The sequence below is a fragment of the Chiloscyllium punctatum genome, chromosome 1 (genome assembly GCF_047496795.1).
Source record: "Chiloscyllium punctatum isolate Juve2018m chromosome 1, sChiPun1.3, whole genome shotgun sequence".
NCBI classification, from domain to species: Eukaryota; Metazoa; Chordata; class Chondrichthyes; order Orectolobiformes; family Hemiscylliidae; genus Chiloscyllium; species Chiloscyllium punctatum.
Window position 1 is genome coordinate 9,123,423 of NC_092739.1, and position 18,230 is coordinate 9,141,652.

The window sequence follows — 18,230 nt, forward strand, 5'->3', positions numbered from 1 at the left end:
CTTGACTCTAGTCTCCAGCCTCTGCAGTCCTCACTTTCATCCTGTTCATCACCCCAACTGGAGGTGTTAGAGAGGAGGCAAAAGTGGCATCATATTTCAGCGATACCTCCTAAGAGATTCTCCAGAAGTTTGCCCAGGAGAGAAGGGAAGATCATTTCTCCAGGGATGACAAAACAGGCATAAGCTGCAGAGGGTCAGCACTTGTTGGGTAGTTCAGGAGAACCTGACTCCAGTGCCACAAAAGGCACTGTGTGATCTACTGCACACACTCTGTTCAATGCTCCATGCCGTTGAGTGAGAGTTGTCGTTGTAAGGTTGTCACACACAAGATCGAACACCAGGCATCTCCATCAGTCCCCTCATAAGCAATCAATGTCTATCAATTCACTGCAGTGACCATTGTAACACTATTGGTAATAGCGTGGTGCTGCCTCTCGTTAGTCTGTCTCGGTTCACATTTAAAATGTAAAGGATCTACAAGATTCAGCAGTTAATGTGCTGCCAGCTCACTGACTTTAATGCACCAATCTGGAAGCTTTTCACCAGAAGGTCACAGACACAAATGATACTTCAGGCTGAATTCTTCAGAGATATCTCAGGCATGCCCATCACATGATGTTTTATTGATTTACACCGACTGTAGCTCTTTGATGGCAGTGAGCCACTTTTCATAGAAACAGAGAAAATAGGGGCAGGAGTAGGCCATGCAGCCTTTCAAGCCTGCGCCATCATTCATGGCTGACCATGCAATCTCAGGATCCCTCTCCCGCTTTCTCTCCATCATCCTTGATCCCTTTAGCTGCAAGGGCCATGTCCAGCACCCTCCTGAAAATATCTAATGAACTGGCCTCAAAACCTTTCTCTGGTAGAGAATTCCACAGGTTCACAGGTACCCCTTATTCCGAGACTGGGACCCTTAGTTCTGTTCCCCTCCCAACATTGGGAACATTCTTCCCACATCTAGCCTGTCCACTCCTATCTGCATTCAGAATCTGTTAATAGCTAACATATCCTCCACCACATTCATCTAACAATTAATGGACATCACAGCCCTGTGGAATGATGTCTCTATCTGTATCCATCAACAACACAGATATTAAAATTAGAATCCCTACAGTGTGGAAACTGGCCCTTCGGCCCAACAAGTCCACACTGACCCTCCGATGAGTAACCCCACCCAGACCCATTATTCTATATTTACCCTGACTAATGCACCTAACCTACACACCCCATGGGAGCACACTATGGGCAACTTAGCATGGCCAATTCACCTGACCTGCGCATTATTTTTTTGGATTGTGGGAGGAAACTGGAGCACCCAGAGGAAACCCACACAGACACGGGGAGAATGTGCAAACTCCACACAGACAGTCGCCTGAGGCGGGAATCGAACCCGGATCCCTAGCACTGTGAGACAGTAGTGCTAACCACTGAGCCACCATGCCACCCTAAATGGGGATCATGCTCATTTACCCATGCTGACGTCTGTTAATGGTTGTCTCTTTCCACAGCAGAAAAACACGGCAGGCACGTAAATGCAGGCGGTGGTGGTGTGATTGGATGAAGACAGCTGAGTTGAGGAACAAGTCACAGAGCTGGCAGGATAGCAAGGGTAAAATCTGTCTGCTGAAGGGGAAAACTGGATATCTAAAGCCACCTGATGAAAAAGCCTCCAATCTGCTGTCTCACAAAACATTCAGCACCAAGAAAACCTTGCGTAAGGATGGCAGCTCACGACACTGAGAAAGCTTTATGATTTTGTGCAGCCACCAGATTACACTCCCAAGCCAGGACGTAATAAAAGAGTCTCAGCTGCACCGCCTACCTCTGCCCGCCTTCTGAGGTAAACCTCGGAAGAGAAATAATTATGAGCCTTCGAGGAAATGTCATCAAGCATCCATCACCTTTCACCTATCATCAGTAGAGAGACATTCACCTCAGTGGGTAATCTACCTCGAATAGTCTCAGGGTCACATTCTGGTCAGTACAGCTGGAGGTACAAGGAACAACTGAGGTCGCTGATACTCTGAGGACTGCTGGAGGACAGGCCCCTGTTGGGTCCAGGACTGATGATGGGTCTTTGGACTCAGCCATTAATGAGCTGATGGAGATGTAGAGGCAAGCAGGGCAACCTCAGTTAGAGACCCTACACAGACCGGATTGTAGGGCAGAGGGGCCGAGCAAGTTTTTATTTAATGTTGTGATATTGCCATTGAGTGCCCGGCAGCTTTGTAGATCGGCTGCCGTGGAGAGCCATGGCCAGTCGAACAAGCAGCTTTGGTCAGGCGTACACTCAGACCTCCATTCAGAGGTTCAGTAAAGGAGACTCGAGGGACCTTAGCCTTCCTGCAGAGGCTGTGACCCTTCCCACTGCCGGGAAGTGACAGGCAGACACCCTGCGACTGTCATAACCTGCCCTCTGCCACGGTGAACAAGGGAAATCGGTAAACTCAGATGGATTTGTAGGTCGTTGACTGGCAGACGCCGCACAAGTAGCTGTTGGAAATTCAGCTGTAATGGTCAGCACCATGGGACTCACATTGCCTGTCGAGCTACCTGACTACAGATCTGCCTACCAGGGGGGGTGGCAGAATTAGGCGACAGTGTCTCTATTTAGATGGTTCTGACACTGCCTTTCACACTACCGTCCTCATCAAACAGTCCTCAAGAGAGCCGCATGCTCCAGTTGGAAGAGTTCCCAGAAAAGGACCATCAAGGGAAGAGTCCCCAAACACCTTCGCTGGAGAGCAGGATACTGCCTTTACAACTTTAATGTGACCAATGATTTCCATGTCAACAGCCTGGTCTCCCACTCAGTGAACCATCCCCAATTGTCATGGGCGTTTTACTTTCTTTCTTTGCCTAATTAACTAATGTATCATGTCTGAACCGCTGTTTCTTAACAAACTCAATCATCTGTTGCTTCTAGTCATCAACTACCCATATTAGATAACTCTGATCAGAGACCACCCACCCAGAATCAGCACCTGTTATATGGGCAGGGGAGTGACAGTATGGATATTCAGCTTAGAATTCCAAAAGGATCACTTTTGGATCTTTATTACCAACAATCATATTGATGGCTCAGTTAAACTTTAGAGATGATACATAGCTGAGTGGAAGGTCAACTGTAGAGAATTACAAAGAAATATAGACAGGTTAAGTTAGAGGCTAACAAGGTGGAACATGGAGTGTATGTGGTCAAGTCTTCTGTGATGCTGTACACTGATGTAGCAGTAATAGAAAAGTACATTATTTTTAAATAGGTACAAAACTTTGAGAGATTGAAGTTCAGACTGACCTGGGTGCACTTTAGCAAGGGAGAGTGCAAGTTAGCGCTAAATATGTTGAAAAAAAAAGAACTGTGGATGCCAGAAATCTGAAGCAAAAACAGAAATTGCGAGAGGAACTCAGCAGGTCTGGCAGCATGTATGGAGAGAACGCAGAGTTAATGTTTCAAGTCCAGTAACTCTACTTCAGAACTCAGAACCATTCTGAAGCAGAGTCACCGGACCCGAAACGTTAACTCCGCTTTCTCTCCACAAACGCTGCCACACCTGCTGAGTTTCTCCAGCAATTTCTGTTTTTGTCTGTTTCAGATTCTGAAGGGCCTTAACAAGGTGGTTAGAGAATTACTTTTACTGACTGAAGAACCTGGAATGTGGGCACACTCTGCAGGTAAAAGGTTGATCATTTTGAAGTGAAACAAGGAAAGACATTTCTCAAAATTCTTTAGACAGCAAGATGTAGGTGCGCCACCTCTGAGAATATTAGAGACTGAAATAAATTTTGGATCTCTCAGGGAATCATGGGACAGAGTGAAGTGGAAGCAAAAGATTAGCTGTAATCAGTAATGCTCAAGGCTGTGATGTCAAGATTGAAGTCAAGTCATATCTCAAATTTTAAAATTAGCTTGAAGGAGATACCTGCAGGTGAAACTGTGAAAATGCATCAAACTGTTGGCAACTGTTTTATACAAAAAATATAGTTTCTGGTCATTCTTCTGTGAGGGATCAAATCTGCTGTTTAGTCATTGAGGGTCAGCTTTTTTTTATTGTCACAGTCATTACTGCAGCCATTTCTAAAACAGACTGTAAAGAAGGATACATCAGAGAATAACTGCAGAAGTCGCAGATATAATACAGTTTAAGCGCACAGAATCTGGTCTTGAATGTCACTAAGGAATCTGTGATATCATTGCAAGTCTGTTTTATTTATATAATTAATCTAAATCTGAATTAATCTAAAATTGCTAAACAAGAAACTATCTCTGTAAGATGTAATCAAGAGTTACGGGGAAAAGGTAGGAGAGTGGAGTTATCAGATCAGCCATTATCTGACTGAATGACGGACCAGACTCAATGGGTTGAATGGCCTACGTCTAAGGTGATCAAGGGAAGAGACTTTTTTTTTTGCTGACTGCTTCCAGAGCACAATGCTGAGGTCATGTTGAGGTTATGCACTCACGGGTGCGGATGCAGGACTTGTAAATAAACCTGCACAATCATAGGATGCTTGCAGTTCAAAAGGCGGCCATTGAGGCCCTTGTCTCTGGAGAGCACATCACCTAGTCCCATCATGCAACACAGCTAAGGCAGACTTGCGGGGGAGCTGACCATATTGGACAAAAACGGAAGTCAATGCGGTCAGCAAACATGAGGTCGCTTCAACTTTAAACAGTGATCTTGTCGTCCTCATAGTGGCTGCAAACTGAGACAGACGAGGAAATTGGTGGGAGGAGAGTTGGCTGAAAGATCAAGACATACTACTCAGTAAGATTTCTGGAGAAAGAATGACCATTTCAGAGGAGAGGAGGTGGAGGCCAGTCAGTCTTACAAAGATGGCCTAGCTGAGGTAACTGAAGAAGCGACTAGTTGGAGGATCATGGCAGGAAATTAGGTGGAACAGCTTTGATAGGTTAAAGAGACAAAATCTCTTCCCTGGGGTGTGGGAGTCCAGAACTAGAGGGCAAAGGTTTAGGGTGAGAGGGGAATGATATAAAAGAGACCTAACGGGCAACTTTTTCACGCAGAGGGTGGTACGTGTATGGAATGAACTGCCAGATGATGTAGTGGAGGCTGGTACAATTGCAACATTTAAAAGGCATATGGATGGGTGAATGAATAGGAAGGGTTTGGAGGGATATGGGCCGGGTGCTGACAGGTGGGACTAGATTGGGTTAGGGTATCTGGTCGGCATGGACGGGTTGGACCGAAGGGTCTGTTTCCGTGCTGTACATCTCTATGTCTATGACCTGCAAGTATAGACTGGCAGCCATGAAGAACACAGTGATGTGGATGTCCTACACACAGTGACTCAGGAAGGAACAATGCATGCAACATGCCAGACTCCAGAGTACCAGAGCCAGTCACTATTGCTTACTGACAAGTAATGATGGTGTGCTGAATGCATGTAGCAGGCCTCCCACTGCCACTATGAAGTCTGCAGAATGTGGCACACAGTCTAATGCTGGCTTATACAGGCTGTGTCCTCAGTACCTTGTTGATTAGCTGTGAACTGTAGGTGATATACTGGCACCAGCAAAACAAAGTCAATAATGCCCACCTTCAATTCCAAATCTGCTGGCCCTAATCAACTGAGTGGCTTTGACGGGTTGGCAGTGTCTGCGGGAAGGAAGGTAATCATGTACACAAGGGCTTTCTTATGGTGAGGTAGCTGGAACCAGACATCCAAAAGTTCTGCTTCAAGGATGCTTTCAAGTGTGACAAGAAGGTCTACTGTAGTACCCGGGAGTCATGAGTTGATGGAAAAGAGAAACGACGACACCTCCTGGCCTGGTATGCACTACACGACTGTCAGTGGTGACTGCAGTTGAACAATAGCATGAATGCCAAAAGTAACAATTGACAACCTCACTTCCTGGCACTTGTTGCAGAATCTGCCTCTTGTGGATTGACCTTGCATCAGGCCATGACACCCCCATCCAAATGGATTGCTTGGGATGTGTCCATCATCTTTCATTGATGTGTTGACATTGTCCCATCTATGAATAACAATTGTTAGAGCACATAAGGCCATTTGACCTTTCATGCCATACTAGCCCTTCGAAGGAACTTATCTAATGCCACACCCCTACTTCTCCATATAGTCTTCCATATTCTCTCTTTTCAGGCAATAATCTAATTCCTTCCACAATGCCTCGACTGAACCTGCCTCCACTATACTCTCAGGCAGCGCTGTCTAGATTCTGGTGGCTTGCAGGGTTATAATGCTTTTCCAATTAAGAGAGATGAATGTGTACTCCAAAGGCTAGTATGGCAGAAGTAGGTCTGGTTAAACAGCATTTACAGTGATGGGATGGTCTCCATATGGAATATGCTGGAGCTGGAGTTCTTGCTTCAGTAGAGAAGATTTTAAATGAAATAGTGAAGGCAAGGGGTCAAAGATTTGAGGCCAAGAACTGGAAATGATAAACACACCATGACAGGAAGGGATAGAGAGTACAAATCTACAAATAGAGAGTCAAACAACAGGTAAGGTTAAAGGTTATAAAAACAATATAAGGATAAAATAAAGGAAACTGTGATGGCATGAGGCTGTAAGAGATTCGGGACCATTACTTAAAGGGATGATGAACAGAAAACATCCAAAGAGCACACGGGTGAACTGCAACAATTTTTCTTTCTTGGCTGCTCTACAAGTAAAACCAGAAAGGTAGCCAAATGATGGTTCGGAGGGAAATTAGAGATAGTACTGGATTTCAGAAAGAGGTAGACAAATTGGCCAGGAGAAAATAACAACAGGTCTGAGGAGCGGGAGCAGCTTAGAATCCAGGAAAGGAGAACCAAGTGATTAATTAAGGAAGGGAGAACAGAGTACAAGAGTCAGCTTGCTGGGAACATGAAAACTGACTGTAAAAGCTTCCAATAGGAATGCAAAGAGAAAAAGACTGGTGAAGACAAATGCAGTCAGAAAAAGGGGAATTTATAATGGGAAATCAACAAGCAGCTGACTAACTAAACACAAGCTTCACAAAGGAGGACACAAAGAACATACCAAAAATGGTGGGGACCACAGGGTTTGGTGAGGAGAAGGACTGAAGAAAATCAATATTAATAGGGAAATGGTACTGGGGAAACTGATGGGATTGAAAGCCAATAAATCCCCAGGGCCTGATAATCTACATTCCAGAGTATTGAAGGAAGTGGCCCGCGAAACAGTACATGTATTAGTGGTCTATGGACTCAAGATTCTACAGACTCTGGAAAAGCTCCCAAGGATTGGATGATAGCTAATGTAAGATGTCTTTACAAAGGGAGATAGAGAGCAGGGTGGAATTATAGGCCAGTCAACATGACATCAGCTTAGGCAAAACACTACAATCCTTTATAAAAGATTTAATAGCTGAGCACTTGGAAAATAGTGGCAAGACGAGACTGAGTTAGCATGGATTTACAAAAGAAATTATTCTACTGTAATCCAAGGATGAAACTTGAAAACTGAAGAAGGGGAGCCAGTGAAAATGGTTTACTTGGATTTTCAGAAAGTTTTTGACAGAGTGCCACATCATCTTGTAAAACTTAAACATGTGGGCTTGCAGCTAGTTTATTGAGATGGATCAAACACTTGGATGGCAGATTGGAAACAAAAAGAGTAGGAATAAATGGTTCTTTTTCCAGATGGTTGGGAATGTCCTAGGGGCACTGCTAGGATCAGTGCTAGCAGCCCGGCTAATCACAGTATATATTAATGATTTATACGAGGGAACTAAATATAATACATCCAAATTTGTAGCTGACACAAAACTTGGTAGGAGGGTGAACTGTGAAGAAGATGCAGAGATATTTCAGTGTGATTTAGACAAGCTGAGTGAGTGGGCAAATGCAGTATCATGTGGATAAGTGTGAGGTTGTTCACTTTGGTAGCAAAAACAAAGCGGCAGATGAATGGCTTCAAACTGAGAGAGGGGAATGTGCAATGAGACCTGCGTGTCATCACTGAAGATAGGCATGCAGATGCAGCAGGCAGTAAAGAAGGTAAATTGTCCATTGGCCTTCACAGTGAGAGGATGAGAGTACAAGGTGCAATCATACGGTGCCTTGTTGAGACCCCACCTGGAATTTTGTGGACAGTTTGATCTCCTTATCTGTTCCGGCTATTGAGGGAGTACAGCCAAAGTTCATCAGACTGATACCTGAGATACCAAGACTGATGTATGAGGAAAGGATGAATCAGTCAGGATTATATTTGCTGGAGTTGAAGAGAATTAGGGGGAGTCCCATAGGAATCCATAAACTTCCAACAGGATTCGACAGGCTAGACACAGGAAGGATGTTCCTTATGGTGAGGGAATCTAGAACCAAGGGTCACAGCCTAAGGATTCAGAGTGGACTATTTAGGATTGAGATAAGGAGAAATGTTTTCACCCAGAGAGTGGTGAGCCTCTGGAATTTGCTACCACAGAAATCATTTGAGGCCAAAACATTGTATGATTTCAAGAAGAAGCTGGATATGGAAGTTGGGGTTAAAGGGATTAAAAGATATGGAGGGGGAAAATCTTGAACAGACTATTGAGTTGGAGGATCAGTCACAATTGTAGTGAATAATAGCAGACTGGAAGGGCCAAATGGCCTACACCTGCTTCTATCTTCTATGTTTCTCTGTAAAGGCTCTATATCTGAATGCAAACAGTATTCAAAACATAACAGATGAACTGAAAGCAGAAACAGACTTGAGTAACAACAACTTAGTAGCCATCACAGAGACGTGACTGTAGGATGACTGGGACTGGGATCCAGAATCCTGAGGAGTGCAGGACACTTAAAAAAGACAGGCAAGCGGGAAAGGGTGAGGTGGAGTTCTTGGTCTGAAATGACAGTATCGGCACAACAGAGAGGGATAACGTAAGTTTAGGAAACCAAACTGTAGAAAGAGTTTGGGTGGAAATGAGAAATGGCAAAGATAAGAGTCACTTGTGGAAGTGGTGTATGGAATCCTAACAGTAACCACATGGCGGGGTGGAGCATGAAGGAGGAAAATAACGAGAGCTTGAGACACAATTAATTAATGGAGGCACCCCTTGATAGCAAATTTACATAGACATTTACATGAAGTTTGGAGGAGAGAGACGTAGACCTGAGCGTATTTTTTTAAAAATTAAGTTAGGGTGATTATTAAATGAGGGTATGAAAGCAGTGTTGGGTAAATTGTTAGTTTATACACTCAGGTCGACTTCTCTATCCCCATATTGTGGTTTAAGGATACATCAATAGAGTGCAATTTCAGACAGTTAAGGGGATCTTTCAGAAGAAACGGCGTAGATACTTTCCAACTAGTAGAAATAAAACTTTCAGGACAGAATTTTCACCAGTGGTTAACTAGAAATACTAACTACAGAATCAAACTAAAAAAAAATATATGATTGTGTAAAGTTGAGTGGCAGGTCAGAACACTGCATGGAAGATTGAAAAAAAAAGCAAATGGTTAATTGAGAGGGAAAAGTTAAGAATATAATAGAAAGCTAGCCAGAAATATGAAAATAGATAGTCAGAGATAATAGATATACATTAAATATTTAGAGCAGAACAGGTATACTATAGATAGAGTTAAGAGGCATTTGGATGGGTATATGAATAGAAAAGGTTTGGAGGGATATGGGCTGGGTGCTGGCAGGTGGGACTAGATTGGGTTGGGATATTTGGTCGGCATGGACGGGTTGGACCAAAGGGTCTGTTTCCATGCTGTACATCTCTATGACTCTATAATTAATAATGTGAAATAAAGAAACGACAGATTAATCAAACAGGCATTTTGTAGCAATCTTCCCCTATAGAACACACAAATACCATCCCAGAAGCAGCAAAAAAATAAGAAAATGGAAAGGAGGGCAGAATTCAGGAAAATCACCAGAGAAGTGACACTGAGCTCAGTGTTGGAACTGCAGACTGAGAGGAACATGAGGCATAATCATTCTCATCCCAGGGTCTTCAAAGAGCTGAGTGAGATGGTTGATACTTTAGTTTTCCAAAACTCCCTTGATCCACGGACAGCCCATGAGATCAAACGATAATCAATGTCGTTCATTTAAACATCAGGAAAGGAAGACAAGAAGCAGGAAAGTACAAGCCTGTTAGATTACCATCTGCCACAAGGGAAATGTTAGAATTTATGACTAAAGCAGCTATACCAGGGCACTTGGGCAAATTGAAGGTAATCAGGGCAGAGTGAACATGGTTTTAGGAAAGGAAAATCAAATTTAACTGACCTTTGGAGTTCTTTGAGGAAGTAACATCTGTTGTGGATAAAGGGGAACTAGTGCATGTGCTGTACTTGAATTTGCAGAAGGTATTTGATAAGGTGCTCCACCAAAGGTTATAACAGAAAGTAAACACTCATGGTGCTGGGGGTAGCATGTTCATGTGAATAGAAGATTGGCTAACTAACAGAAAGCATAGGGTTGGAATAATTGAGACTTTTATAGGTTGGCAATTTAATGGGATTGGTGCTGCACCTCAGCTGTAGGCAAATGACTTAGATGAAGGGAAGGAAGATTTGGCTGCCAAATTTGTTGATGACACAAAGATAGGTGGAAATGCAAAGGGGCTACGAAAAGACATTTGGGGGGGTGGGGGGTATTCATTGATTTTCTGTGTCATTTGTGATTCCTCAAATAATGAAGCAATCCTGGCCCAAATGCAGCAAGATCTGGACAAATTGCAGACTTGGACTGATAAGTGGCAAGTACCATTCATACCACACAAGTAGTAGGGAATGACCATCGACATCAAAAGTACATCCAACTACCTCCAGCTGACATCAAGTAACATTCCCAGAACTGAATTCCCCTACAATCAAAAATAGAAACTGTATCGGCCAAACCATTCACATAATGGTGATGCATTAGCAGGTCAGAGATTGGTAATTGTATGGTCTGTAACTTATCTCTGTTACCCAAAGCTAGTCCACTATCTACAAGGTAGGACAGTGATAGGATACGCCCCAGTAGCCTGGATGCAGCTCCAATATACAAGTTCTGACACCAGTCAGGACAAAGCTACCCATTTGACTAGTATTTTGTCCATTATCTTAAAGGTTCATTCTGTCTACCAATGCGCAGTGAGCATCCTTTCCAAGAGACATTGCTTCACCAAGGGGCCTTGGACAGTGCCTTTGAAAAATGTAATCTCAACCATCTAAAAAGTCAAGGGCAGTAGATTAATGGGAACATGAGCACCAGCTGTAAGTTCTTCTCTGATGCATATACACCCATCCAGATTTGGAATTATATCCTTATACCTTCACTGATGCTGGTTAAAATCCTAGAACTCTCTTGTGACTAGCATTGTCTGGATACTTACGTCCATGGAATACTTACATTATTGTTGCCTGACAGTGATTAGACATAGTGACAAATCAATCCAAAATAAAGACTTGTTTCAATTCCGTCCCCTCCCAAAGTTATTTTTTCCCTCATCTAAATGTCATGGGCCAGACCAAATCCCCTCAAAACATATCAAGGAGATAGCCTAGATCGTATCTGATATCTTACTTAAGGCAAGTGTAAGGTGCAGCCTTTTTAACATGATTCAATTGGTCAACTTCTAGGCTTTATGCAAAACATTTTATTCTTACACCACAGTTAAAATACAAACATTACTTTAAACTCAATGGAATACTTAACAAAATAATATGTTATTAACTACTATTCATCAACTGTTCCAATATAGCAGCATCCCATAAACACACCCTTGGCAAAGGTAAATTCAGCAAAACAGATTTCCCTCACTTACTATCACCTCCAGTCCTGGAGAAAGAACACCAACAGAATAAATCCAGCTGCAGAGAGAGAGAACGATCTATCTAGAAGCTTCAAATCCAAAAACCCTAGCTGCAACAACTGAAAGCAAAACTAAAACCCTGGGTCTGTGTGTGCCTGACTCCACTCACTCATGTCTAACTTTTAAAAACCCAAAGTTATTTACTCTGCTTTCCACAGAGCAGACCCCTCGGCACCACGTTTACAACCTCTCCCTTCAAGAGTAGCAGGACAAATCCTTCTTGAAGGCACACATTGTCACACAAGGAAGATATATCTTGTATCTTTACTTCAAATACATGCAGCATTTTATAGTTATCCGTGTTGTACTTTCTTTGGCATTGATCAGGCAAAATGAAACCATTCTTTATTGACTAACACTTCAGAAGCCACATTATCTCCTAGTTTCAAGTCTGAGGTCATCTGTGAAATTAACCAGTTTTCACAAGACTGTGATGGCATGTCAGCACAAACAGAGGATGGGTACGTTTCTAGGGGACGGGGGGGTGAAATCAACATCAATTTACACAGTCCTATGGGATTTTTATTTAAAACTACAATATTTGTGAGATTCCATAATTCTGGAAAAGCCAGAAATCACTTTGACTGCAACATGTAATGCATAAATAATATTTATGACCAAGCACATTTACTTTGTGAAGATTTCTAAAAATTGTAAACAATTGCAGAATGGTTGGGTGCAGTCAATTATTTGAACAGTTATTACTTAACAACAGCAATTTCCATTGAGGATAGAAGTGGTAAATGACAACTTAGTATGTATATACAATACTGATGTGGCTGTCAGCAAGTCTCAGAGGGAAAATACTAGATATTGTTCAAAGAAAGGAATTGTACAAAACAGATCAAACGATGTGTCTTTTATCATGTCAGTTTAAAAACAAAAGAAACACCAGGAAGAATTACTTTAATGAGGGATAGTTATACTTGGTGATCTAAAGGTTCAATTTTTAAAACATGATAAAGAATCTGTTATGTTCATTCTACAACACTAATGCATTGTCACTAAAGTACTGAAGATGCTGGAGAAATGAAATACAAAGCGCTAAAGAAACGCAGCAGATCTGGCAGCATCTATAGAGAGAGAAACAGAGTTAACACTTCGAGTCTAATGATTCCTCAAGGTTCAGAAGAACAGTCATATCAGGCTCAAAATGTTTCTCTCTCTCCACAGATGTTGCCGACTTTTTCCAGCACTGTTTCCCTTTAATGAACTGTTATGTCCCTATGTGGATTTGTACTGCTCACTGCCCAATTTGTAGGGAACTTCAAACACACTTTTTAAAAAAAACTTTAAAGCTGTCCACAAAAGACTGCAAATAGGAGAGTTATTTTAAGGATAGATACACTCCCCTGTCTCAAGAGGAAACAAAACCAACTTTCAAGATGTTGGCTTAATGTATTTTCTTGGAACTAATTCAAATGGCAATTATCAATCGAAGGGATCTTTCAAATACAAAGACACGAGCTGTCTGAAATTCTGAAGGTGCAAAATCCAGAACGCGATTTATATAATCACCCATTTTATTTTGAAAGAGGACACGTAACAGGTCTTGTTATGCAACATATCATATGTAGCGACACCATTATTTTCTGCCTGCTTTTGAAACAAGAGATTGTTCCATGGGTACAGCTCCAACAAAAAGTCTTCAAATAAGCTGCAAGGCTCTGAGTAGTGAAGGTAATAAACAGCAACGCCTTGAGTGTGGGAGAAAGATTCCCACTAATTAGTTCCAACTTTTAACTTCATCGGAGAACCAACCAGCTGGATATTTGACTGTAAGTAGCCTGGGAATAGAAATCTTTCCTTATGAAGAACTTCACTTCAATGGGGGCATTAACCCATCTACGAAAGCATTAGCCCAGTCATAAGAGACTGAGATAATCTTAAATCATACTTGCATTGTTTACATTCACCTGCATCTAATATTTGTGTACATAATTGAGTGTTTGTAATGAGGGAGTGAGATAGTTAAATATTAGGATAATCGTGTTAATAGATAGTATTTCTTATTGTTAAGATTATTGGGATTATTTTACTGGAGAATCACTCTGAGGGTACGAAAACATACATCCCTTACACACAAACATATCAATCTTAGGCAGTAAAACAAAACTTTTTCAATCTTCTTTGAGCATCTTACACACCTCAATTACATTGTCCCCCATCCCTCTAATCTCTTGCGAGTATCTGCCTAAACAGAACAATCTCTCCTCATAAGACAAGCCCTGTCATCCCTCGAGTTAATCTCGTCAATATTTTATGAACGTCCTCGAATGGGATTATATCCATCCCTGAGTAAGAGGTCCAAATCTGTATGAACTATCCCAGATGCTGTGTCACCAATGTCTTGTTCAGTTGAAACAACATCTCCGCACTTGCATACTCCATTTCTTTAACAATAAATGCCAAAATTCCATTTGCCCTCATTACCTTCTGTATCTGAATGCTCGTTCCCTGTGACTCACATATAAGGACATCCAGCTATCGCTCCTCCAAAGCATTTTGAAGTTTCTCTCCATTTAGACAATAAGTTGCCTTTTCACCTTTCAAACCTAAATGGCTCCCATATCACCCATGTTACATTGATCTCTAATTTCCTGATTTACACCATGCTCAACATGATGGCTACAGTTTGGTGGAAACATGGAAACAAAACCCAATATTTAATGCCCCTTGTTGCTTCTTGGCTCCACCACAACTGATTTATCCAAATAATACTTTCTCTTGTTAATGTTCTGATCCTGTGTCCCAAAGAGTGCTATCCCCTCCCTTTCCTTGTTGCCTATCCTTCCCGAAATGCTGATTATCCTTGAATAGTCAATTCCCAATATTGGTCACCCTGTAGCCATGTGTCTATAATGTCAATTAAATCATTCCCATTTATCTCAATTTGTGCATTCAAACTGTCAATCCTTTTGCAAATTCTACATGCATTCAGACAGAATGCCTTAAATTCTGTTTGTTTTAAACACTATTCTCTAATCTGATCCTATTTGATATTTGCTGCTGCTTTATATGTCACTATTTTTGCTTTCTACTTTCTTTTACCTGTTCTATTTCCCTTGAAGCTGAATTCTCTGTCAGGTTGCCACCCACTTTCAATCTACTTTAAATGCTCCCAAAACAACACTAGTCAATCAGGAGAAAGTGAGGACTGCAGATGCTGGAGATCAGAGCTGAAAGTGTGGTGCTGGAAAAGCGCAGCCGGTCAGGCAGCATCCGATGAAAGGCTTATGCCCGGAACGTCGATTCTCCTGCTTCTCGGATGCTGCCTGACCTGCTGTGCTTTCCCAGCACCACACTCCCGACTCGAGCACTAGTCAATCTCCTTCTGAGAATGTCAGACCTGACTCCACACAGCAGTAGTAGCCCATTTACAGTGTACTGTACTTCATTACCATTCGCAGGAAATTAAGGTGAGGTGACTCTGATCATTACACCATGAAATAACTCCACAGAGGCCAGTATCCCATCATCAAGTCGTCCGTTATTGACATGCGGTAAATCTCTGACTCTGGCACAGCCTTAGCGTCAGCATCCAGAGTCCAGAATCTCTGATGCTCCTTTTTTTAAATCTGTCAGCCAGGAGTCGCTAATTGGATCAGATTAACAACCCCTTTCAGGGAACTCAGATTCTGTGAGGTCCAGCTGACTGAGTCTGCTTTCAATCACCACACACCATTTCAAAATTTCCTAGGATCCTCTGCACTGTTCCATTACAAGCTTCTGTAACAGGGACAACTCCATTATCATAACTCCTCTTCACCCATAAATTCATTGTCAATGTCTAATTAACACAACTCTGCTCTCCCACTGAGTTCACACCAGAAAGACACAGATGATCTACCAACAGCACAACTTAGCCCAGTTATGATCAATGTCCATTAAACAGGAAGTCTTTATATAGCGCCTTTATAACACACTTCCCTAATGCAAAAATAATTCTGTTTCAACATTCTAGCTGCCCAGAAAGTTTCCTGTTGCACTTTTAAACCTGTCTAATGTTTGTATTGATTAACTCACCTCTGAGCTGGCAAAGATGACAGACATCATTCTTAACATACTGCATTGATCCAAATAGTCGATTCTTTCAGGTTTTATATAAATAAATACACTCATTGCACAACAATAGGACAGGTTATTAGTCGGAAATCTATTAAGGAATAAACATAAAATTGATCTAAGTGAAGAGTTAGAATGACTATCAAAGAGCATGCAGTTGCAGCTGCTCTGAGGTAGGGATATTTGAGAAATCGATTCTAAAATAACTAATTGTTACAAAGAATGCTTTAAAATGTTAATGTATGGAAACTGTTTCACTTCCTTGGAGTGAATTTCCCACCAATATCTGACAGCAAATCTTTGTCCACAGTCCTTGGCCGCACCATTTTATAATTGCCACCATTCTCTCCGGTGTGTCTAAACCGACCTGCTGAAAATATTGGGTTGCACCTAGGAGTGAAAGCAAGCACTGGACACATTGAGTTTGAGGCCAATGTTCAATTGCAGGACTATAATATTCTACCAAATCCTTGGTCTAAAACGAGAATGAAGAATTAATGCTCAGGCATCTGTTTCTCCACCAAGTCAAACAAAAAGAAATCAAGGATTCAATCACGTCTTGTGAAACGTTTTTTCTTAAAAAAAACAAGGAATATCGCTCAAAAATTAAATAGTGGGCATGGACGAGCATTCATTCATGAATTTAGGAGGCTGAATTCAATCAGAGTTGGTAGAGGATGGATAGCCCCATGGCATTAATTTCCTAAGCCAATGCCAATACGTTATTTCTATGGAAAGTCTGAGTAAATAAGAACAAACTATATCTCACTACTTCTGATCATTTCAACGATAGAAACAAAACGGAGAACTCACCTTTTCATAATTTTCGATTAGAATTTCCACAACGATGTTCTGAAACTTCAGGTCCATGATGGCAGCAACCGTTTCCTCCCGTGCTCGCATCAGTGTTGGCCCAAACACGACACCAAGATTTGCAATGGTCATCAAGTTCTGTTTTGAATTGTTAGATACGCTGGAGAGAAGTAGGAAAATTCACTAAAATTGATTGTGGAATTTGTGCAGCAAACTTCGCATTATCTACATGAATGACGTGGGAACATTTTCCTGTATGTGGTGGTACCATTATGATCGCGAATGCTAATAAACTGATAGCACTGTCTGAAATGACTATTGCGAGACAAAACTCAAGTCATTAGATTAGATTACTTACAGTATGGAAACAGGCCCTTCGGCCCAACAAGTCCACACCGACCCGCCGAAGCGCAACCTATCCAGACCCATTCCCCTACATTTACCCCTTCACCTAACACTACGGGCAATTTAGCATGGCCAATACACCTGACCTGCACATTTTTGGACTGTGGGAGGAAACCAGAGCACCCGGAGGAAACCCACGCAGACACAGGGAGAACACACAAACTCCACACAGTCAGTTGCCTGAGGCTGGAATCGAACCCGGGTCTCTGGCGCTGTGAGGCAGCAGTGCTAACCACTGTGCCACCGTGCCGCCCACATGTTACCTGATCAGTGGGTTCACCGCATGGATCCACTACTGACAACTAAACAAAAATCTATTTTGACTGTCATAACTGAATAACATCAAGTGATGAACGCATGCATACATTCAATGATTGAGGTCTACCTGTTTCTTCATTCTAATTACAGCCATGTTTTGGAGATTAAGTTCATAAAAAAGGAGATGGCAGGACAAACAATTAAATACTAATCTTTCTCAATCATTAGTTGCGCAGAAGGTGGTAAACTATTTTTTGATTTACCAGGTAGTGGCTTAGAATTCATAAATGGGAGTTTTGTTTTTACTCAAGGCTGTGTTGTAGGTTGTAGCGTTATTTGCTTGTCTCCATGAGTGCTCAGGTCAACCCATGGTAGATACTTGCTGAGTCAGCCAGGGAGGTATAATCAGCCATTGGGGGAGGTAAGAGAGATATGCATTGGCATGTTATAAGTGGTCATGGCATTCATGATTCAACATGGAAGGTAAAAGGGGCCACAGAGGGTGGTGGGGGTGAGGGCCTAAAGTCTTCTCACACAATTAAGTTGAAGTCCCAGAAAATCAAGGCAGGCCCTCCAATCACCCAGCCCTTGCGAGTGAAGACTGTGATACTCTGTGCTGTCTTTCTCCTCCTGTGCATCTTCGCCAACAAGAAATATTTGGGCTTGAGTCTCCCAAAGTCCCAGAAAAACTTTGCAGGCACCAGGTTGCAAAACTGTGCGGTCAACTGACATTTTACTTCCAAGATGAAAGGGAAAGAGAAGCACTTCTACCTAATATGTTTCACATGGCCATGGCGAAGAAGGAAGTGGAAGCCAATTTTGACGATCACGTTAAAGTTTCCCCTCAAATCAAAAAACACCACAGACACAGAGCAGAGGTTTTGTGTGGTA

The 18,230-nt window shown here is 42.1% G+C and overlaps 1 protein-coding gene across 4 annotated transcripts in view; it reads right to left on the minus strand.

Annotated features, from left to right (window-relative positions):
- The window catches only part of arhgap10 (Rho GTPase activating protein 10), a 205,769-nt gene that overhangs the window by 40,855 nt on the left and 146,684 nt on the right, over positions 1 to 18,230 (minus strand). For all 4 annotated transcript variants that reach the window (XM_072567806.1, XM_072567731.1, XM_072567637.1 and 1 more), the window contains one exon: positions 16,677 to 16,836. In XM_072567806.1, the coding sequence (XP_072423907.1) occupies positions 16,677 to 16,836 (160 nt within the window). The remainder of the gene's footprint in view (positions 1 to 16,676; positions 16,837 to 18,230) is intronic.